This window comes from Rana temporaria, chromosome 4 (genome assembly GCF_905171775.1).
Source record: "Rana temporaria chromosome 4, aRanTem1.1, whole genome shotgun sequence".
In the NCBI taxonomy this organism is placed as follows: domain Eukaryota; kingdom Metazoa; phylum Chordata; class Amphibia; order Anura; family Ranidae; genus Rana; species Rana temporaria.
In genome coordinates, this window is record NC_053492.1 from 21,972,435 (window position 1) to 21,997,115 (window position 24,681).

The 24,681-nt window shown below is 49.3% G+C and overlaps 1 protein-coding gene and 1 long non-coding RNA gene across 3 annotated transcripts; both read right to left on the reverse strand.

Annotated features, from left to right (window-relative positions):
- Nucleotides 1-2,746: 2,746 nt before the first annotated feature.
- On the reverse strand, nt 2,747-4,679 carry LOC120936027. The gene is made up of 2 exons (XR_005748578.1): nt 3,055-4,679; nt 2,747-3,012 (listed from the first exon to the last, which is right to left on the reverse strand). It is a non-coding gene; the product is annotated as an uncharacterized LOC120936027 (long non-coding RNA).
- Nucleotides 4,680-7,625: 2,946 nt separating this feature from the next.
- On the reverse strand, nt 7,626-24,681 carry CENPO (centromere protein O). Of its 2 annotated transcripts, XM_040348114.1 has the most exons (8): nt 24,485-24,681; nt 23,750-23,832; nt 20,871-21,040; nt 20,368-20,488; nt 15,632-15,891; nt 15,345-15,516; nt 13,803-13,807; nt 7,626-7,946 (listed from the first exon to the last, which is right to left on the reverse strand). In XM_040348114.1, exons 2-8 carry the CDS (start codon nt 23,778-23,780, stop codon nt 7,857-7,859), a joined length of 849 nt encoding a protein of 282 aa, XP_040204048.1. In that variant the 5' UTR covers nt 23,781-23,832; nt 24,485-24,681; the 3' UTR covers nt 7,626-7,856. The 2 variants fall into 2 exon arrangements, with proteins under 2 accessions (XP_040204048.1, XP_040204049.1); XM_040348115.1 differs by lacking the exon at nt 13,803-13,807 and having other exon boundaries at nt 7,626-7,945; nt 24,485-24,680.

Below are 24,681 nucleotides of genomic sequence, written 5' to 3' on the forward strand. Positions count from 1 at the left end.
CGCGTAAATGGGTGGGGCGAGAGAGTCAGCCGAAGATCCTCTTTAATTCGTAGCTTGGCCTTCATCCATGCCCAGCTGTGGGCCAAATGTGTCAGAGAAGGTCCCAGATGGGCACTCTGTTTATCAAGAACAATAAAGTTGCAAGTGTTTGAAATGTCATAATGTGCAACTATCTTTTTCACCTTCCTAGGCTAACGTGATTTATTGGGCCGTAGGATGAGCCCACATTGTTGTTTAGCACCCAGGGGCTGGATTCAGAAAGATGAGCGGATCTTTCTGCGGGCGTAACGTATCTCAGATACGTTCCGCCGCCGTAAATTTGGGCGCAAGTTCCGCATTCAGAAAGAACTTGCGCCCTAAGTTACGGCGGCATAACGTATGTGGGCCGGCGTAAGCCCGCCTAATTCAAATGGGGATGTTGTGAGCGTGTTTTATTTAAATTTAAGATGACCCCGCGTATTTTACGTTTTTTGTGAACAGCGCATGCGCCGTTTGTGAAAAAATCCCAGTGCGCATGTTTGAAATGACGCCGCAAGTCGTCATTGCTTTAGACGTGAACGTAACTTACGTACAGCCCTATTCGCGAACGACTTACGCAAACTACGTAACCATTTCAAAACTCGGTGCGGGAACGACGTCCATACTTAACATTAGCTACGCCTCATAAGGCAGGGGTAACTATACGCCGGAAAAAGCCTAACGTAAACGGCGTAAAAAAAATGCGCCGGACGTACGTTTCTGAATCGGCGTAAATACCTAATTTGCATATTCCTCGCGTAACTATACGGAAGTGCCACCTAGCGGCCAGCGTAAATATGCAGCCTAAGATACGACGGTGTAAGACACTTACGCCAGTCGGATCTTAGGGATATCTATGCGTAACTGATTCTCTGAATCAGGCGCATAGATACGACGGCCCGCACTCAGCGATACGACGGCCCGCACTCAGAGATATGACGGCCCCCACTCAGAGATACAACGGCGTATCTCCTTTTTGAATCCAGCCCCAGGTCTTCTAGAGAATGACCCATCCTAGGGCATAGGGCTCGGTGAAAGGACCACCCAGAACACTCATCTCCATTTGTAGTAGACCCTTGTGGGGTTGATTTACTAAAACTGGAGAGAGAGTGCAAAATCTGGAGCAGCTCTGCATACAATCAGCTTGCAATTTTTTTTTTGGTCAAAGCTTAATTGAACAAGCTGAAGTTAGAAGCCGATTGGCTACCACCATGCAGAGCTGCACCAGAACTTGAACTTTCCAGCTTTAGTAAATCAATCCCTTGGGGTCAAACAACACAAAATGGAGCATCCCTTCCAAATTCCTTAGGTCAACTACACTAAGGGGGTTTATTTATAAAAACGTTCGGAAGATGAATAACCTGCAGATTTGTGCAGGCTGGACGACTTAAAAAACGAACCTTTACAACCCCTTTATTTTCTATATTGGTTCCTTTAAGCTAGTGCATTGTTGGTTCACTTACCTTTTCCTTCCATTTCCCTTCTAAAAATGTTTTTTCTTTGTCTGAATTTCTCACTTCCTGTTCCTCCTCAGTAAGCTGTTCTGGCTGACTAACCCCCAGCCAGAACGGCTCGGATGATGGTGGCAAGCTTACTGAGAAGAAACAGGAAGTGAGAAATTCAGAGAAAGAAAAAAAAACATTTAGAAGGTAAATTAAAGGAAAAGGTAAGTGAACCAACAATACACTAGTTTAAAAGAACCTATTTAGAAAATAAAAAACAAACCTTTGCAACCCCTTTAATGCTGTATTTTCTGTGACAATCAAAGACATTAATCTGTCCGCTCCATCTAGTGGCCAAAATGCGGTATAGTTTTCTATATACCATATTTATCGGCGTATACCGCGCACTTTTTTGCCCTGAAAATCAGGGCAAAATCGTGGGTGCGCGATATACGCCGATACCCGCGCCGTGTTTGAATGCCTGCGCCGACATATACCGAGCGCAGTACGCTCGGGTACATTCGGCCAGGCTCGGCTTCGCTCGTAGTCACGCTCTGTGACGTTTATGCGTGAGAAGCCGAGCCTGGCCGAATATACCCGAGTGTACTGCGCTCGGTATACGTCGGCGGAAGGCTTCAAACTGAGCGCGGGAAGCGGGGTTTTCGACATGAAGACAGCGCGGGAGAACACCACCGAGGCCGCAGACGGACGCCGGACCGGACGACGCCGCCGGGCAAGACACCAAAACTGTAAGTAGTAAAATGTTTTTTTTACAGGATTTTAGGGTCAAAATTAGGGGTGCGCGCTATACGCCGGAGCACGATAAATATGGTATTTAGAAAATAAAAAACGAACCCTTACAACCCCTTTAATCCTGTATTTTCTGGGACAATCAAAGAAATTAATCTGTCAGCTCTATCTAGTGGCCGAAATGCAGTATAGTTTTCTATATACCTGAAATCCTTCAATGAGAAAATAGAGCACATTTTGGCCACTAGATGGGGGTAGACAGCCAAAGGAAATAATCTATTAAAGAAAATAAGGGGGAGGGGTATTTGTTCAGGCTGCATGAACGTGTTTTACAAATAGCATGTCAGTTTATTGCCAAATTGGAACACCTGTTTCTCTATGGCTCCTGTAGACATATGGGGGAAAAAATAACGCTCACTTCCATTTAAAATGTAAAAGAAATGAAAATTGCAATTTGCACTTTGGAAAGATTTCAACTGATCAGAGGGCCTCTGTCAGTATTTCCAGAACAGAATCAGGTAAGAATTGGCTACAGAGATGGCTAAAATCCTTTTAATTGCATATAAAACGACAGAGAGGCACAGTCATTCTGTTTTGCTTAAAATACCAATTTCACTTTTGATAATAAAAAACGTGCATAGGAGGCCAGTGACTTCCCTGCGCCTCTGCAATGTTGCAAAGGCATTTTTCGTTTTCAACATTGGACTAAGACTTCCCCATGGGTCAGGTGACCACCTTGCTTACACTGGACTCTGAACTGCCTGGGTGGTGGGCGGGACCAAGACATATACCGTCACATGACCTTAGCATCCTTCCTGGTCTACCCTACCAGCAATGACATGACCTTAGCATCCTTCCTGGTCTACCCTACCAGCAATGACATGACCTTAGCATCCTTCCTGGTCTACCCTACCAGCAATGACATGACCTTAGCATCCTTCCTGGTCTACCCTACCAGCAATGACATGGCCTTAGCATCCTTCCTGGTCTACCCTACCAGCAATGACATGACCTTAGCATCCTTCCTGGTCTACCCTACCAGCAATGACATGACCTTAGCATCCTTCCTGGTCTACCCTACCAGCAATGACATGACCTTAGCATCCTTCCTGGTCTACCCTACCAGCAATGACATGACCTTAGCATCCTTCCTGGTCTACCCTACCAGCAATGACATGACCTTAGCATCCTTCCTGGTCTACCCTACCAGCAATGACATGACCTTAGCATCCTTCCTGGTCTACCCTGCCAGCAATGACATGACCTTAGCATCCTTCCTGGTCTACCCTACCAGCAATGACATGACCTTAGCATCCTTCCTGGTCTACCCTACCAGCAATGACATGACCTTAGCATCCTTCCTGGTCTACCCTGCCAGCAATGACAATCAGGCAGCTGGGAGGCTGATAGGAGGAGCTGCTGATGTCATTATCTACCCCATGTCACATGCAGCACCACCTGATTGGGCAGATGCCCTCCCAGGTGACCATATATGGGTCTAGGCCAGGGGTGGGCAATCTCGGCCCTCCAGCTGTGGTGAAACTGCAAATCCCATCATGCCTCTGCCTCTAGGAGTCATGCCTGTGATTGTCAGGGTCTTGCAATGTCTCATGGGACTTGTAGTTTCAGGAGGGCCGAGTTTGCCCTCGCCTGGTCTAGGACATGGGTGCTTAACCGGTGGCCCTCCAGCTGTTTAGGAACTACAAGTCCCATGACGCATTGCAAGGCTGACAAGTTGCATGCATGGCCCCCAAAGGCTAAAGCATGATGGGACTTGTAGTTCCAAAACAGCTGGAGGGCCACAGGTTGAGCACCCATGGTCTAGGCATCATCAGCACCTGCCACCATTGGTTCAATCGTTTTGATTGGACAGATCGTTGCATTGACTGAGAGTAGCTCCTACGGGAAAACCTGGCTGTCAGACTGGGAAGGGTGCCTGCCTCATCTTGACATTTTTCAGATTGGTCATGTCTGAGCAAAGCCCCTACAACGAATAAGGTGGTCGTGTGACTGCATTCGTTTTCTTCTTTAAGCTAACATTTTCAGCAAGTACAGAAAATACCTGTTGATCCTGCTGGAAATGCAGCGTCCTCGTCACTTGCTGTGAGCTGCACCAAAGAATCACTTCCTTACTTGCTATCTTCTGTAAATTGCCGATTGCCCTGCTCCCCGATGTAACGGAGATGAAGAGATACAAACCTGCTAGAGACTACAAGCATGAGATGAGCCTAGGGTAACAACCACGGCTGCCTCCATAGATACAGTGGAGGAGTGATGTGGCCATACAGGGACAGGAAATGCAGTCTTTATAAGGAGAGCAGCCTGTACGGTGTTAGTTCACCTTTTTTTCTATAGAAGGTAAACACTTTGTAACATGGGGATCGATTTACTAAATATCGGAGTGCAAAATCTGGTGCAGCTGTGCACGGTAGCCAATCAGCTTCCAACTTCAGCTTGTTTGACAACAAAAGCTGAAAGCTGATTGGTTTCTATGCAGTTTTAATAAATCTCTCCCCTTGTGTGTTCTACACCAGGGGTCTCCAAACTACGGCCCGCGGGCCACATCCGGCCCGCCAGGCCATTTCTTCCGGCCCGCAGCGTGACTCCTTAGTCCACCTGTTAGTTGTGGAATCTGCGCTGCATATTCGCCCCAGGCAATATGCAGCGCAGGTCCCGCAATCCCTCCCGGCATCTCACTGTGTGTGTTGGCTGCTGGGACCACGGCATCCCAGCAGCCAATAAGGTGTTTAGGGCAGACCCGTTGCCGCCTCCCTGCTCCCGCCTCGCTGTTAGCCAGTAACGAGTGTGCAATACCAGCGGGGCGGGAGTCGGGAGATGCAGCAGGTCTGCACAGCCAGTGACGGAGAGTGGAGACGCGCTGGACACATGCAAGGAGGGGGGCTGATACACTTGAGTGGGGGTGGGTTGAATGGCGCTGATGGGGCACAAACATCTGGGGGCTGATGACTCTGATGGGGACACACGTGGAGGGGGTTTTCAGACCGATTTGGACACAAATTTTGGGGGGCTGATGACTCTGCTGGGGACACACGTGGAGGGGGGGTTGTAGACTGATGGGGACACACATTTTGGGGCGCTTATGACTCTGATGGGGACATACATGTGGGGGGGGGCTGATGACTGATGGGGACATAAATGTGGGGGGGGGGCTGATGACTGATGGGACATAAATATATATATATGGGGGGGGGGGGGGTGATGACTCTGATGGGGACACAAATATCTGTGGGGTCTGATGGGGACACAAATGTGGGGGGCTGATGATTCTGATGGGGACACAAATATCTGTGGGGTTTGATGGGGACACAAATGTGGGGGTGCTGGTGGCTCTTATGGGGACACAAACATGTGAGGAGGGGGGCTGATGGCTCTAATGGTGACACAAATATGCAGGCGGGGGTGGGCTGTGATGGGGACACAAATGTGCAGGGAGACTCGGATAAATGATGGGGGGGGCTCTAATGGGGACACCAATTTGTGGGGATAGCCTAATGAGTGATGGGGACACAGAAGAATGGGGACACAGATGAATGGGGAGACTGATGGGGACACAGATGAATGGGGAGACTGATGGGGACACAGATGAATGCGGAGACTGATGGGGACACAGATGAATGGGGAGACTGATGGGGACACAGATGAATGCGGAGACTGATGGGGACACAGATGAATGGGGACACAGATGAATGGGGAGACTGATGGGGACACAGATGAATGGGGAGACTGATGGGGACACAGATGAATGGGGAGACTGATGGGGACACAGATGAATGCGGAGACTGATGGGGACACAGATGAATGGGGAGACTGATGGGGACACAGATGAATGGGGAGACTGATGGGGACACAGATGAATGCGGAGACTGATGGGGACACAGATGAATGGGGAGACTGATGGGGACACAGATGAATGGGGACACAGATGAATGGGAAGACTGATGGGGACACAGATGGATGGGGACACAGATGAATGGGGACACAGATGAATGGGGACACAGATGAATGGGAAGACTGATGGGGACACAGATGAATGGGGACACAGATGAATGGGGACACAGATGAATGGGGACACAGATGAATGGGAAGACTGATGGGGACACAGATGAATGGGGACACAGATGAATGGGGACACAGATGATGGGGACACAGATGAATGGGGACGCAGGTGGATGGGGAAACTGATGGGGACACAGATGAATGGGGACACAGATGGATGGGGACACAGATGGATGGGGAGACTGATGGGGACACAGATGAATGGGGAGACTGATGGGGACACAGATGGATGGGGAGACAGATGGATGGGGAGACTGATGGGGACACAGATGGATGGGGACACAAATGAATGGGAAGACTGATGGGGACACAGATGAATGGGGACACAGATGAATGGGAAGACTGATGGGGACACAGATGAATGGGGACACAGATGAATGGGAAGACTGATGGGGACACAGATGATGGTGACACAGATGGATGGGGAGACTGATGGGGACACAGATGAATGGGGAGACTGATGGGGACACAGATGGATGGGGAGACTGATGGGGACACAGATGATGGGGACACAGATGATGGGGACACAGATGATTGGGACACAGGTGGATTGGGACACAGGTGGATGGGGACACAGGTGGATGGGGACACTGATGGGGACACAGATGAATGGGGACACAGATGGATGGGGACACTGATGGGGACACAGATGAATGGGGAGACTGATGGGGACACAGATGATGGTGACACAGATGGATGGGGAGACTGATGGGGACACAGATGATGGTGACACAGATGATGGGGACACAGGTGGATGGGGACACAGATGGATGGGGACACTGATGGGGACACAGATGATGGTGACACAGATGGATGGGGAGACTGATGGGGACACAGATGATGGGGACACAGATGATGGGGACACAGGTGGATGGGGACACAGATGGATGGGGACACTGATGGGGACACAGATGAATGGGGACACAGATGGGGACACAGGTGGATGGGGACACAGGTGGATGGGGACACAGATGGATGGGGACACAGATGGATGGGGACACAGATGGATGGGGAGACTGATGGGGACACAGATGATGGGGACACAGATAAATGGGGACACAGATGAATGGGAAGACTGATGGGGACACAGATGATGGTGACACGGATGTAAAGCCTCATGCACGCTGGAAGTTTAGCCCCGCTGCATGATGCTCCAGCGTTTAGGTGCCAGAAAAGAATATAGGAGCACCATCCAATCCTGCTGTCAGCAGTAAGTCAAATTCTATTCTATTCTTCTTCTGTGGATTTATTTATAAATTATGTTTCCGGCCCGCGAATATGTGTAAAATATAGAATGTGGCCCTCGAAGTAAAAAGTTTGGAGACCCCTGTTCTACACCATTGAGTAAAAATCCGCCATCTACATTTCAGCCACAAGAGGGCACCTGCTGACACTCTCCCTTCAGTCCTAATTATATGAAGTGTCACGGAATTATGACTGTATTAAAATCAAGTCCCTGTAGAGAAGAGGAGGACAATAAACACTCCATAAAGTCCCGCAGTTCCGTATCGCGGCAGTCCTGACTATGCCGGGGCTGCGGAGTGTGTTCATTGGAGAATAGAAGCGTCTCTATGTAGCCAGGGAGTCCAGGGCTCTGTGCAGGGCTGTGCCGGAGAACAGGGACACGTGGGATGAGATCATCTCCTGAGCCCAGGCATCTGAAATATTAGAGAGAGAGAGAGAAACTTCAATATCATCACTGAGAGGGACACATAAAATATACAAGCCGAGTTGTGGGATCCGGTAAAAAGTGCAGGCATTAGCCCAATGGGGGTCAGCTTTCTTGACCCCCAAAGGGCCACACATTCAATTCAATGAATGTTCAGTGACAGTGTAGGAGACAAACAACAGGATATAGTCAGAGACTGTAGACACGATACAGGAGATGGTCAGAGACTACAGACATGATACAGAAGATGGTCAGAGACTGCAGACATGATACAGGAGATGGTCAGAGACTGCAGATTTGATGCAGGAGATGGTCAGAGACTGCAGACATGATACAGGATATAGTCAGAGACTGCAGACATGATACAGGAGATGGTCAGAGACTGCAGACATGATACAGGATATAGTCAGAGACTGCAGACATGATACAGGAGATGGTCAGAGACTGCAGACATGATACAGGATATAGTCAGAGACTGCAGATTTGATGCAGGAGATGGTCAGGAGACTGCAGACATGATACAGGAGATGGTCAGAGACTGCAGATTTGATGCAGGAGATGGTCAGAGACTGCAGACATGATACAGGAGATGGTCAGAGACTGCAGATTTGATGCAGGAGATGGTCAGAGACTGCAGATTTGATACAGGAGATGGTCAGAGGCTGCAGATTTGATGCAGGAGATGGTCAGGAGACTGCAGACATGATACAGGAGATGGTCAGAGACTGCAGACATGATACAGGAGATGGTCAGAGACTGCAGACATGATACAGGAGATGGTCAGAGACTGCAGATTTGATGCAGGAGATGGTCAGGAGACTGCAGACATGATACAGGAGATGGTCAGAGACTGCAGACATGATACAGGAGATGGTCAGAGACTGCAGACATGATACAGGAGATGGTCAGAGACTGCAGATTTGATGCAGGAGATGGTCAGGAGACTGCAGACATGATACAGGAGATGGTCAGGAGACTGCAGACATGATACAGGAGATGGTCAGAGGCTGCAGATTTGATGCAGGAGATGGTCAGGAGACTGCAGACATGATACATGAGATGGTCAGAGACTGCAAACATGATACATGAGATGGTCAGGAGACTGCAGATTTGATACAGGAGATGGTCAGAAGACTGCAGACATGATACAGAATTTTCGGGCAGACATGGTCATATATTCCCCGTCTGTTACATTTGCTCTTGTCTGACAAAAGCTGATATAAAAATATTTCCTGGTGCCTCCATGGCAGCATACCTGTGATAGAGCTCCGCCTCGACTCCTCCTTCAGGACTAGTGAATCGCATAAATTAAAGGCATAGTCCCTCCCCCAACATTCTCCTTTTTCCCCTCATACCTTCTTGTGCTGGTGAAGAGTAGCAGTACGTTCATACCTCTGCAGTCGGCAGCGTCCGCCGGGTTTAGCCTTTCCCGTGCGCAGTCCCTGTTCTTGGGCCGCTCACAGCGCCGATAAGACTGGGAACCCCCCTGTGGATCTGTTGGGGTCATCTCGCAGAGTTTCCTCACAGGAACGCAGTCTGCTATCGCATCCATGATGAATGCAGTGGAGTCGCAAAAGGATCAGCTCACATCCTTCCAGGCTGGTGGTTTCCATTTTATTTGTAGGCATATAGGCCCAGATTCACAAAGCACTTACGCCGACGTATATCAAGTTACGCCGACGTAAGTGCAAATGTGCGCCGTCGTATCTGTGCGCAAGACCCACAAACAGATATGCGCCTAAAAATAGGCTTCACCCTGCCGACGTAACTTGCTTACGCCGGCGTAGAGTGGGCGCACATTTAGGCTGGGCGCATAGTGCCGCTCCTATTGATTAGCTATTCAAACATGCAAATTAGGGAAATACGCCGATTCACGAACCTGCGTGCGCCCGTCGCAGGCTACAAGAGGCGTGCGTAAGTTGTAAGTCCGGCGTAAAGTTATTCCCCATAAAGGAGGCTCAACCCAGCAGCAGACATGCAAAGGACTGCACCAAGGAACACAAGCCGGCGCATTTTACGTTGGACGTGTGTCTGGCTGGGCGTAGGTTACGTTCACGGCGTGCGCAGTTCGTTATAAGTACTTGTCTGGGAATCTTGGATTCTGGGAAAAAGGGCCAGATTTGCCCTTTTTCTTCCAGAATCAATTCGCAATGATGGTTTATGGGATTAGCCCACCCACCTGAGCCTATTTAAGTTCAGATTCAGGGTTAGCTGCCAGAGTCTCTTCAGCTGTGCCCTGCTAGGTTTCACTGACGCTGCTCTGTGGTAGGTACCTTTTGTGTTGTTTTTAAACATAAAAAAAAAAAAATTGAATATCCATTTTTTTTTTGAGAATAAAAAGTGTCAAAAAACTCCATAGTTCCTTTTTTACCCTTTCTGACTAATTTTCTGCAGCTGGTCCTTCTGCCTAACTCCGCAATTAGTCATTTATCTTGCAACAAAGATCCTCGCACCTCTATTAGGTATGTGATCAACTATGGGCTAGATTCAGAGAGAGTTACGCCGGCGTATCAGTATATACGCCGTCGTAACTCTGAATCTACGCCGTCGTACATTTAAGCGTATTCTGGGAACCAGATACGCTTAGATTAGGCAAAGATACAAGTGGCGTAAGTCTCCTACGCCGTCGTATTTTAGGGTGCATATTTACGCTGGCCGCTAGGTGGCGCTTCCGTTGTTTTCTGCGTCGAATATCCAAATGAGCTAGATACGCCGATTCTCGAACGTACGTTCCCTCGTCGCAATTAGTTACGCCGTTTAAGTAAGAGATATGCCAGCGTAAAGATAAAGCTGCTCCATAGGTGGCGCAGCCCATGCAAGGTATGGACGTCGGAACAAGCCTATCTTTTTACGTCGTTTGCGCAAGTCGTACGCGAAAAGGGCTGTGCGTAAGTTACGTTCATGTCATAGGCAGTGCTCGACGTATCTTAGGCATTCTATCTAACGCATGCGCACTGGGATACGTCCACGGACGGCGCATGCGCCGTTCGATGATAACGTCATTTACGTGGGGTCATGCTTAATTTCCTTAAAACACGCCCACCTCTTCCTCATTTGAATTAGGCGCTCTTACGCCAGCACATTTACGCTACGCCTCCGTAACTTAGGGAGCAAGTGCTTTGTGAATACAGCACTTGCCTCTCTAACTTGCGGCGGCGTAGCGTAAATACCATACGCTACGCCCGCACAAAGTTACGCTGCCCTACCTGAATCTGGCCCTATATGTATAAAAAAAAAAGTGCGCTCACTGGTCTAACGTGAGCTCCTTACATCGTGGCCCTGCCCACTCCAAGAGGTCCAGAAAATCTTCAAGACACTGTGATGACGACAGCCCAGATCGCAGGTCTCATTCTTCACGCCACCGGTCCCAGGTCCCATTCTTCACGTCATAGATTAGAGAGGTCAAGATCCAGAGGACAAGATCCTTCCCCCTCTCCTAGGACCTATACAAAGAAGAAATGCTGGACAGGTGGGGCCACACCAATACAAGACCACTGTAAGGACTGTTTTATGGACTATGAGTCCGGCTGCGAGCTAGAAAATCAGCACGTAGACCTGCTCAAGTGAACAATGAAGGACTCCTTCTCTGAGCTTGTGACTTTGGTCCCCGCTCAACCAGTTCAGCAGATATCCCAGGTTCAGTATACAGAACCTAATCTCCCTGGTCCTGCAGCAGTCAGTACACCTCTGCCACTGTCAGGCTGACCAGCTAGAGATTCACCACCTGAAGATTCTTCAGAGGAGTCAGAACCTTCTGGCTTCAGTCTCTCCTTGGTAAAGCCGTTCATCCAGGCAGTCAAAACTGCAATCACCTGAAAAGACGCGGAAGAGCCTCCCCAAGAGTCTACGAGTTACTTCCCATTCCTCAAAAGGAAGCAGGTTCTCTTCTCGTTGATGGGCAAGATTAGTCAGGTCATTCAGAATGAATGGTCAAAAACTGCTAAAAAAACTTTCATGGGGCCGGTTCAATAAACTATACCCCTTAACAGAGTCGGGAAGGCAGTCACTAAACTCCATGCCAGTGGCAGACGCGTCGGTAGTGCGACTCGCAAAAATAAATAAAAATACTTTACCAATGGAGGATTCCACTTCCTTCAAAGACCCTCTAGACAGGCGAACTGACCTGGAGCTGAAGAGGAGCTAGAAGAGCAGCGTGTAAGCCAGCCATCGCCCTCACATCGGTATCAAATGCCATAAGATCTTTGACAGATAATATTGAGACGGCTTTGCGTCAGGATGTCCCCAAGGAGGATATAATTGAAGTCTTGGAAGAGCTTAGATTGTCGGCAGACTTTGTCAGGGTAGCGGCCAGTGACACGATCAGGTGCTGTGCAAGATCCATGTTGCATTCAGTAATGGTGAAGAGGGCCTTCTGGCTGAAAGATTGGACGGCTGACTTATCCTCCAACCAAAATTGGTGCAATTGGACAATTGGACAAAACGAATAAAGCTATCTCCAGGCTGTCAGGAGGGAAGTCCCCAGGACAGAAGGATGCGAAGATTCAGAGGCGGTTCCTCTAGGTTCCGCCAGACAAATCCAAGGGATTTTAGGCAGTCAAGACAGCCCAGAGACAACAAAAGACCTTGGAAAGGAACAGGAAGATGAAAGGACCTTTCCGGCTCCACAGGAGCAGAAGCAGTCTTTTTGACGCCAGAGTAGCCCAGGCACTCCCGGTGGGAGCCAGGCTAAAGTTCTTCGTCCCAGTCTGGGCCACATGCTGCCAGGACCCCTGGGTTCTGTCAACAATTCAATGGGGGCACCTTTGGAATTTCTCTCATCCCCCACCTTGGAATTCTTTCAAAGGAACAGAGATTCCATCCTCTCCGCCGAAGGCTCAAACTCTGTAAAAACTACCCAACGTTACTCCAGCTTCAGGGGGCGGCTGTTCTGGTTCCCTTGGCAGAGCGCTTCGCAGACTTCTACTCCACCCTATTTCTGGTCCCAAAGAGGGCAGGTGGGTGGAGGCCTGTGACAGACCTTCAGAGGCTCAGCCGGTATATCCGCCCCGAAAGCTTCGAAATGGAGCCCCTGCAGACGATTATTCAGGCAGTCCAGCCATCAGATTGGATGATTTCAGTCGATCTGCAGGATGCGTACCTACACGTTCTAATTATACCTGCATTTCAAAAATATCTGAGATTTGCAGTGGGATGGACCCACCTACAATTTCAAGCCCTGCCTTTCGGTCTGTGCACCTCTCCCAGGGTGTTCACCAAGATACTAATATCCGCTTTGGTTCCCCTGCGGTAGAGGGGCTTGAGGATATACCACTACTTGGACGACATCCTCCTCCTAGCAAGCGATCCGGATCAGTTGGTATGTCACCGGGAAATTCTTCTACAGTCCCTAAAAGAGCTAGGGTGGCTAATAAATTCCGAAAAGAGTCAACTAGCACCCACACACCAGGTGATCTACCTGGGTGCAATGTTCAACACTCAGGAGGGGACAGTGTCATTACCACCGCCAAAGGCAAGGATTGTCAACCAGAGAATGATCAAAGTCATCCGGAGCCCGTATCTGACGGCGTCACAATGCCTGAGCCTCATTTGCACAATGTCTTCTTGTATACCCATGGTTCCTTGGGCCCATTGGCACTTGAGGTAGTTCCAGACAGGTTTCTTGGCGCAGTGGAAGAAACAACGACTATCTCAGACGATACTGCTAACGGGGAGTAATGCTTCTAGGTAGGCCCTGAGCACTCAGGTTCAGAGTCTTGTCGTGAGCTGGATGTATCCAGAGTGCTCAGGGCCTACCTAGAAGCCATCGACCCCTTCAGAAACTCTGAGAGACTTTTCATTGCACCGTTCAGTATATACAGGGGCAAAGAAGCTTCCATCAGAACTCTGGCATCTTGGGTTGTAAAGTTAATCCAGAAGGTCTACAGGGTGAAGAATATCCTCCATCCTGAGTGAATGCTCATTCTACAAGGGCAGTCTCAGCTTCCTGGGCAGCAAGGGCTAATGTTTTGTTGAAGACGGTGTGCAGGGCCGCCACCTGGAATTTTCACCATACGTTCCTCAGACACTACCATATTGGTCCAGGAGCTCTCACGACTGTTGAGTTCGGAAGAAGGGCAGTTCAGGCTGCTATGTCCTCTTCTAATTAACCACTTGCCAACCGCGCTATAGCAAAAATACTTCTACAGGGCGGTCAAGTTGTTTTGACACAACGTCCCTGGGACGTCCTCGTGCACTTCCTCGTTTGCGCGCCCCCTGAGACGCGCTCGCGGAAGTGTCCGTGCTGGCCGGGTCCAGGGGACCCGACGCAACACGGATCACTGTAAAAAGCCAATGATAGCAGCTCTTCACCACCTGATTGCTCCCTCCAATGAGGGAGCAGAGAAAAGTAAACAAAAAAAAAAAGGTCATCCTGAGGTCTTTTCTTCTCTCCTCACACCGATACAGCGTGTGAGGAGAGAAGTGATTTTTAAAGTGAGTGCCATCTACATTGTGCCCAGCAGTGCCAGTACACTACCCATCAGTGCCCCTACAGTCCCAATCTGTGCCACCAGTGACACTACAGTCCCCACCAGTGCCACTACAGTCCCCACCAGTGCCACTACAGTCCCCACCAGTGCCTCCTCTGCCACTTCAGTGCCCATTGGTGCTGCTAGTGTCTGTCAGTGCCGCACCAGTGCCACTACAGTACTTATCAGTGCCGCCAGTGCTCCATCAGTGCCACTACCGTGCCCAGTGCCACTACAGTGCCAATATCCCATATTTTTTTTTTTTACCAAAAATATGTAGCAGTATACATTTTAGGCCAAATTTATGAGGAAAAATTACTTTTTTTGCAAAATGTTATGATAGAAATGAAAAAAAATTCATTTTTTTACAAAATTTTCGTTCTTTTTTCATTTATAGCAAAAAAAATAAAAACCGCAGAGGTGATCAAATACCACCAAAAGAAAGCTCTATTTGTGGGAAAAAAAGGGCCAAACATTTCATTTGGTTACAGTGTTGTATGACTGAGTTATTGTCATTCAAAATGTGAGAGCACCGAAAGCTGAAAATTGGTCTGGTCAGGAAGGGTGTTTAAGTGCCCAGTGGTCAAGTGGTTAAATATTTATTGTTAAGCATTATCCCACCCATGTCAGCTAGTTAACAATAAATGTTTATTTATCACAGGTATGCTGCCATGGATAGGCACCAGGAAAGGAAAATTACTGGTAAGTATGATACAATTTTCCGTTTTCATTGCTCATTTACAAATAAGATGTTAGTTATTCTGTATCCCGTCTCCTGCAATGCAGGGCCCGCCCACAAGGGGCGATGGAGGGTCCTCAGTCCTTGGTAAGGAGTTCAATCCAACCATCGGTTCTCTTCAAAGCTACTGCATAGGGAAAAAGTACAATGGGAAATACAGGGACCAATCAGACGGCAGTTACCTGAACACGTGACGGTCACCTCGGTGGGAAGGGTGTCGGTGAGGTCTCCGTAGAGAAATTTGGCGGTGAAGTTGACTGTCTGACCCTCTATGGTTACGTTGTAAGTGAAGGACAGAACGGTGTACAGGGAATTCCTCTGCAGAGACCCCGCCACGTACGCAGGGGATTTTTTCTGTACAAGGAGACAAATCCAGACAGTTATCACCAGCAGGTCACATGACCATAATACCGACCAATCAGGGGGAAGACAATCAGCCCTCCATGGTTGGCACTCCTCGTGTTATTACCTCCATGTGATCGGCCTGGAACTTCCTCCCCGCATAGCCATTCAGCCGCTCATAGAGAACATGAAGGAGCTTCTTCAGGTCGGCCGGCAGATGCTCCTTGGCGAGGTCGCTCAGCGGGATGAAGGCGGGGATGGAGTGACGGAACACCTGGGGGTTCTTTAGATTATTCACCTGGATGTAGTAAGAGTCCAGGTACGTGCCCTCAAAGGCCGTGGAGATGCAGAAACACACCGCGTCATCCTTTAGCTTCCCGCTTATCCCTGACGGGAGAAATAAAATCCATAAGTCGCTCTTCCTGTGTGCTCAGCGTTTCATTTATCACTAAATTCTTAGGAGAGTAAACACCTGGCTGATCCTGTCATTTATCTCTTCTTCCTTATTCAGAGTGGCAACAATATTCCAGCCGATCCTGAAGCTTTAGCCTTGCATGCTCTTAGCCCTATGAAAGAACACATCCTAACATCCCTTTAGATGTCCATGAATTACTACTGCTGTGCAATCTGTTCCAAAAATAGGTCTGATAGTGTAATCAAGCAGAAGATTGCACAGCCACAATCTGCACCCCTCAGTGGCCAGCACGGAGGAGAATGCATGACTAAAGGGATATCAGAATGTGTTTTTTTCATACAACACTTGCTCTCCCAAGTTTCATTAGTTTAAGCATTTAGGGCCAGATCCACAAAAGGGATACGCAGGCGTATCTACTGATACGCCGTCGTATCCCTGTTTCTATCTATGCGACTGATTCATAGAATCAGTTACGCATAGATATTCCTAAGATCCGGCAGGTGTAATAGTTTTACACTGTCGGATCTTAGGATGCAGTACCGCGGCCGCCACTGGGGGCATTTCTCGTTGAAATTCCGCGTCGGGTATGCAAATTAGCACTTACGGACATCCACAAATCTTTTTCCCTTCGTTTTTTTTTCCGTAAGTTGTTAGTTTGCCGTCGCAAAGATATGTCTGCTTTTACAAAGTGTAAACTTAGTACACCATGTAAAAGTATACCCTTCTTTCCCGCGTCGCTGTCAAATTTTTTTTCAATTTTTTTTTTCCCGCCGCAAGTCTTTTTTTTTTCTTTTACACCCGTCACAATTTTCAAAACTCGGCGCAACGTAAATCCGCGCAAAGCACGTCGGGAAAATAGCGTCGGGAGCATGCGCAGTACGTCCGGCGCGGGAGCGCGCCTAATTTAAATGGGACTCGCCCCATTAGATTGGGAACGCCTTGCGCCAGACGGATTTAAGTTACACAGCTGCAAATTTCTAGGTAAGTGCTTTGTGGATCGGGCACTTAGGTAGAAATTTTGCGGCGGTGTAACATAAATAGGAACATTTAAGTTAAGCCCACTGGCTGTGGATCTGGCCCTTAGGGCCAGATTCACAGAAGAGATACGACGGCGTTTCTCTCAGAGTATCTATGCGGCTGATTCATAGAATCAGTTACGCATAGCTTGCCCTAAGATCCGACAGGTGTAATTGTCTTACACCGTCGGATCTTAGGATGCAGTACCGTGGTCGCCGCTGGGTGGAGTTTGCGTCATATTCCAGCGTCGGGTATGCAAATTAGCAGTTACGGCGATCCACGACGGTTTTTGCGTTCGTTACGTCGGCGCAAGTCTTAGTTTCCCGTCTCAAAGTTAAGCAATGTTTTTCATTGCTTAACTTTACACCAGCCATGCTAAAGTATGGCCGTCGTTCCCGCGTCGATTTTGAATTTTTTTTTTCCCGGCGTAAGTACGTTACGCACGTCGCGATTCACAAACACGTTGCGCCGCCGTAATTTCGCGCAAAGCACGTCGGGAAAATTGCGAACAGAGCATGCGCAGAACATCCGACGCCGGACGTGTTTACAGGTAAGTGCTTTGAGGATCAGGCACTAACACTGAAAATTTGCGAGGGTTTAACGTAAAGGGGTTACGTTGCGCCGCCGCAATTGTACCTGAATCTGGCCCATAATCTCCACTATCAGACAGTGAGGTAGATGGACTACATCACGTGATTGCAAAGTAAAAGTGTAAAATAAATAGATATTTGAGGTTATTGAAATGATGGGATGTATAGCCGGTTATTGTTAGGGTCCTAATGCTCATAGGCAACAAGTAGTTCTAATAGGCTTGCATACATTTTATGGTTTTCCCATCAGTTGGTTCTCCTCCATGATGTTTACAGTCAGTAAAGGAATAGGGGTTGTGCCTGTAGACCAGAGTGTCTCCATGATGGTCACAGGACCCGCAGACCCGATCGCTGCCGGTGTCCCGCGATCGTTCACAGGAGCTGAACGGGGAGAGCTGTGTGTAAACACACCTTCCCCATTCTTCACTGTGGCGCCGTCATTGATCGTCTGTTCCCTAATATAGGGAAAGACGATCACTGATGTCACACGTCCAGCCCTGCCCCCCCTACAGTTAGAAACACATATGAGGTCACACATAACCCCTATAGCGCCCCCTAGTGGTTAACTCTTAAACTGCAATTGTCATGTTCACAGTAATCCGTGCATTTTTATAGCATTTTTTGCTGTGAAAATGACAATGGCCCAGATTCAGGTACGATTTGCCCCTTTTTTACGGAGGCACAGGGCAGCGTTTTTGCCCTGCGTCCCCGCAAATTATCTGCGCTGTGCGCGATTCACGGAGCAGTAGCTCCGTAAATTGCGTGTGCGCTCTTTAAAATTGCCCTGCGTAAGGGAGCCTAATGTAAATGATCCCGTAGGGGGCGGGAAGCATTTAAATTAGGCGCGCTCCCGCGCCGAGCGTAGAGCGCATGCTCCGACGGGAAACTTTCCCGACGTGCATTGCAGAAAATGACGTCGCAAGGACGTCATTTGCTTCTAAGTGAACGTGAATGGCGTCCAGCGCCATTCACGAATCACTTACGCAAACGACGTGAAATTCAAATTTCACGACGTGGGAACGGCGTGTATACTTTAGCATTGGCTGCCCCTACTATTAGAAGGGGCAGCCTTACGCTAAACACGCCGTACGGAAACTCCGTAACTTGCGTACGCAGGGCCCGCGCAACATTGTGAATCGGCGTAAGTATGCAATTTGCATACTATACACTGAGCACAATGGGAGCGCCCCCTAGCGGCCATCGCAAGAATGCAGCCTAAAATATGAGGGCATAAGAGCCTTATGCCGCGCAGATTTTAGGCTGCAGTCGGCGTTACAATGTTCCTGAATCAGGAGCATTCGTAACGCCGGAGCAAGTAAGCAATTGTGCTGTGTAACCTATGGTTACGCAGGCGCAATTGCTTCTTGAATCCGGGCTAATGGTCCCAAAAATGTGTCAAAATTGTCCGAAGTGTCCGCCATAATGTCGCAGTCACGAAAAAAAAACGCTGATCGCCGTCATTGGTAGTAAAAAAAAAAAAATTATTAATAAAAATGCCATAAAACGATCCCCTATTTTGTAAACGCTTTAAATTTTGCGCAAACCAATCGATAAACGCTTATTGCGATTTTTTTTTACCAAAAATAGTTAGAAGAATACGTATCGGCCTAAACTGAGGAAAAAAAAAACATTTTTTTATATCTTTTTTGGGGGGATATTTATTACAGCAAAAAGTAAAAAATATTGCATTTTTTTTCAAAATTGTCGCTCTATTTTTGTTTATAGCGCAAAAAATAAAAACCGCAGAGGTGATCAAATACCACCAAAAGAAAGCTCTATTTGTGGGGGGAAAAAAAGGACGCCAATTTTGTTTGGGAGCCACGTCGCACTGGTGAATCGCAAAAAGGGGCAAGGTCCTTAACCTGCATATTGGTTCGGGTCTTAAGTGGTTAAAGTCCCAACCCCCTCTTCTACCCCATTCAGTAAAGGGGGAGAGCCTGTGCCTGTGACCAGAGTGTCTCCATAATGTCTACATTCAGTAAAGGGGGGGAGCCTGTACCTGTGACCAGAGTGTCTCCATAATGTCTACATTCAGTAAAGGGGGGGGATCCTGTACCTATGACCAGAGTGTCTCCATAATGTCTGCATTCAGTAAAGGGGGAGAGCCTGTGCCTGTGACCAGAGTGTCTTCATAATGTCTACATTCAGTAAAGGGGGGGATCCTGTACCTATGACCAGAGTGCCTCCATGATGTCTACATTCAGTAAAGGAATAGGGTTGTACCTATGACCAGAGTGTCTCCATAATGTCTACATTCAGTAAAGGGGGAGAGCCTGTACCTGTGACCAGAGTGTCTTCATAATGTCTACATTCAGTAAAGGGGGGGATCCTGTACCTATGACCAGAGTGCCTCCATGATGTCTACATTCAGTAAAGGAATAGGGTTGTACCTATGACCAGAGTGTCTCCATAATGTCTACATTCAGTAAAGGGGGGGATCCTGTACCTATGACCAGAGTGTCTCCATAATGTCTGCATTCAGTAAAGGGGGAGAGCCTGTACCTGTGACCAGAGTGTCTTCATAATGTCTACATTCAGTAAAGGGGGGGATCCTGTACCTATGACCAGAGTGTCTCCATAATGTCTACATTCAGTAAAGGGGGGGATCCTGTACCTATGACCAGAGTGTCTCCATAATGTCTGCATTCAGTAAAGGGGGAGAGCCTGTACCTGTGACCAGAGTGTCTTCATAATGTCTACATTCAGTAAAGGGGGGGATCCTGTACCTATGACCAGAGTGCCTCCATGATGTCTACATTCAGTAAAGGGGGGGATCCTGTACCTGTGACCAGAGTGTCTCCATAATGTCTCCATTCAGTAAAGGGGGGGGGGATCCTGTACCTGTGAACCAGAGAGCCTCCATGATGTTCTTCATCTCCTCCAGCCTCAGCTCCTGCAGGGCGCTCTGTGTGCTCTGTACTTGAGGCTCACTCCCCTCTTGTCTTGCTGATAACGAATGAATCTGATAAAGAGACACGTCTCCCCTGTTAGTCTAAAGTCACATAAAATATAGAAATCCTCATCATATCAAAAACTAAAATCAGAACCTCTTCTCCATTGAGAGATTTCCTTTCCTGAAATGAAGGGAGCCGTGTTGCTCTGTGTGTTCCCATCATGGCTTCCATGGTGTAGAGCATGGGTCTTCAAACTACGGCCCTCCAGTTGTTCAGGAACTACAATTCCCATCATGCCCAGTCATGTCTGTGAATGTCAGAGTTTTACAATGCCTCATGGGACGTGTAGTTCCGGAACAGCTGGAGGGCCGTAGTTTGAGGATCCCTGATAGAGGAAGTTTCACCATACAGAGGGAACATTAATGGAAGGAACTGGAAACGCGTACTTACCGTCTCCTTCTGCAGCTGGATCTGGCTCCGCAGTTCCCCCCGCTCCTTCTGCAGTCTCACTATCAGGTCTCTCTTCTGCTTCAGGTCCGTCTCTTGCTGTCTCTTTTCATCTTGTTTTTGGGCCAGGTTCTGGGACAGGGCCTGCAACCGGTCCAGGTGGGACATCACACCTTCCCCCGAAATACAGAGCAGAATCAAGATGAATGGTTTCCAACAAGAGCTTTTCACAATGCACTGCACCTCTTCCTCCTGACCTGCACTGCACCTCTTCCTCCCGACCTGCACTACACCTCTTCCTCCTGAACTGCGCTGCACCTCTTCCTCCTGACCTGCGCTGCACCTCTTCCTCCTGACCTGCACTGCACCTCTTCCTCCTGACCTGCACTGCACCTCTTCCTCCTGACCTGCACTACACCTCTTCCTCCTGACCTGCACTACACCTCTTCCTCCTGACCTGCACTGCACCTCTTCATCCTGACCTGCACTGCACCTCTTCCTCCTGACCTGCGCTGCACCTCTTCCTCCTGACCTGCACTGCACCTCTTCCTCCTGACCTGCACTGCACCTCTTCCTCCTGACCTGCACTACACCTCTTCCTCCTGACCTGCGCTACACCTCTTCCTCCTGACCTGCGCTGCACCTCTTCCTCCTGACCTGCGCTGCACCTCTTCCTCCTGACCTGCGCTGCACCTCTTCCTCCTGACCTGCACTGCACCTCTTCCTCCTGACCTGCACTGCACCTCTTCCTCCTGACCTGCGCTGCACCTCTTCCTCCTGACCTGCGCTGCACCTCTTCCTCCTGACCTGCGCTGCACCTCTTCCTCCTGACCTGCGCTGCACCTCTTCCTCCTGACCTGCGCTACACCTCTTCCTCCTGACCGTCACTACACCTCTTCCTCCTGACCTGCACTGCACCTCTTCCTCCTGACCTGCGCTGCACCTCTTCCTCCTGACCTGCACCTCTTCCTCCTGACCTGCAGTGCACCTCTTCCTCCTGACCTGCACTACACCTCTTCCTCCTGACCTGCGCTGCACCTCTTCCTCCCGACCTGCGCTGCACCTCTTCCTCCCGACCTGCACTGCACCTCTTCCTCCCGACCTGCACTGCACCTCTTCCTCCCGACCTGCACTGCACCTCTTCCTCCTGACCTGCGCTGCACCTCTTCCTCCTGACCTGCGCTGCACCTCTTCCTCCTGACCTGCGCTGCACCTCTTCCTCCTGACCTGCGCTGCACCTCTTCCTCCCGACCTGCGCTGCACCTCTTCCTCCCGACCTGCACTGCACCTCTTCCTCCTGACCTGCACCTCTTCCTCCTGACCTGCGCTGCACCTCTTCCTCCCGACCTGCACTGCACCTCTTCCTCCCGACCTGCGCTGCACCTCTTCCTCCCGACCTGCGCTGCACCTCTTCCTCCCGACCTGCGCTGCACCTCTTCCTCCTGACCTGCAGTACACCTCTTCCTCCTGACCTGCACTACACCTCTTCCTCCCGACCTGCACTGCACCTCTTCCTCCCGACCTGCGCTGCACCTCTTCCTCCTGACCTGCAGTACACCTCTTCCTCCTGACCTGCACTACACCTCTTCCTCCCGACCTGCACTGCACCTCTTCCTCCCGACCTGCACTGCACCTCTTCCTCCTGACCTGCAGTGCACCTCTTCCTCCTGACCTGCACTACACCTCTTCCTCCCGACCTGCACTGCACCTCTTCCTCCCGACCTGCACTGCACCTCTTCCTCCTGACCTGCAGTGCACCTCTTCCTCCTGACCTGCACTGCACCTCTTCCTCCTGACCTGCACTGCACCTCTTCCTCCTGACCTGCAGCGCACCTCTTCCTCCTGACCTGCAGCGCACCTCTTCCTCCCGACCTGCACTGCACCTCTTCCTCCTGACCAGCAGTAGACTTCTGCCTGACCAGCACTAGACCCTCGCCTGGCCTGCAGTTGTCCTCCTCTAGACCTACAGCAGACCCCATGACCTGCACTACACCTCATAGTGACCTACATTAGACCCCCTCCCTGACCTCCATCAAGTGGGTTTTGCATTTCCATTGACTCGTTTTGTATGAAGAGTGCCACAAATCAAAGATAAGTCCAGTGAAATCTTAATTATTTTCATTCCGAGGTCAGATGGTAAAACCAACGCATTTCGGAAGGCTTCATCAGAGATCAGTTGTTACCGGTGTCAGTAGTTGAAGGCTGCTTTCTGTCAGACGGGGTGTTCCTGGAGGGAGTCTGAAGAGTATAAAATGATAGGATGAGAGCGCCATGAGTCAAAGATCCATCCGTTAGAAGTTTATTACTCACAAGAAGAAGTTAGAGGGTATTGCTGACTTGTTTCAGGGTTTGTGGTAAAAACCAACGCATTTCGGAGGCTTCATCAGATCTTGCATCCTGGTAATGACTGATGATAATACTGGATGGGTCATTGAGGGAAAGGAAGAGTAAATAATCACAGCATCAGGGCTTGTATGCCGGCAATAGAGGCATAGTGATTACTTACTCTTCCTTTCCCTCAATGACCCATCCAGTATTATCATCAGTCATTACCAGGATGCAAGATCTGATGAAGCCTTCCGAAATGCGTTGGTTTTTACCACAAACCCTGAAACAAGTCAGCAATACCCTCTGACTTCTCCTTGTGGGTAATAAACTTCTAACGGATGGATCTTCGACCCGCGGCGCTCTCATCCCATCATTTTATACTCTTCGGGATCCTCCAGGAACCCCCCCCCCCGCCTGACAGAAAGCAGCCTTCAAGTACCGACACCGGTAAACAACTGATCCCCACGCAGCTTTGATGTTGAAGTAAAACATTTTATAGAATTTGTAGATGACGGTGTGTAGAGTGCAGATAATACAGAGTTTCTCAGTCTTACCTTCCCGGAACAGATTCTGGACCTCCTCCATGACTCCCGTCTGTCCCTTGACACGTCCAGAGGTCTGTATAAACCGGGGTGACCTGAATGACAGAACGCGGTTACAAAAATCGATCGTCTTGAGCCAAGCCTCAAATTATTCTACGCACAACAGTCCTCAGAATTCAGTATATGGTGCAGGAGGGATGGGGGGGGGGGGTCAGAAACCTCTCATTATTGCTGCATCTTCTCTGGGAAAATCCCCATTCACTTCCTGTTATGTCACCAACACAAGGTGAAACCCCTGACGCAGTTTTTTTTTTGGTTTTTGAACCCCTGACGCTGTTTTTTTTTTTGTTTTGCGGTGAGCCGCCCCTTTAATTCATTCAGATGTGCGTGTAATCTGAGCTTCGGCTCTGCAGATGTAGATAGGAGTCTAGGGCTCCACCTGCTGGCCGGGCGTAGTAAATACGGCTATATTCAGGAGTCGTCGTTCACACGGGACTAAAAAAGTGAACAATAAAACTATGTTATTTTGAATGCAGTAGACCCTATATGGAACACGCCCCCACATATCTGACCATGTGCAAGGCATACAGGACCACCTGCTGCATTATTAGTCTGGGGGGCCCCCCAGGGGCTCTAATATAAGGGCCCCAGTACTGGCTGCTATAACAATAACTGAAGGGGAAGGGGTGTAGCTCCCCCAGCTAGCAGAGGCCATGACAGACATGTGGCGCTTCACCATCCCCTCACCTGGATTGAAATCTGCCGCCAAAGAACGTCCAGAGTCAACAAATACAGAGAGACGCTCCTTTCTATAGACAGCGGCCCCTGTCCCCAACTCGGCTCCATTCACATTAACCTGGCGGCCATGTTGTGTGAGACTGCGTCTATGGCTGTTTCCGCTATAAACGGGCTCCGGGCGGAGACACATTTTTAGAGAGACGCTT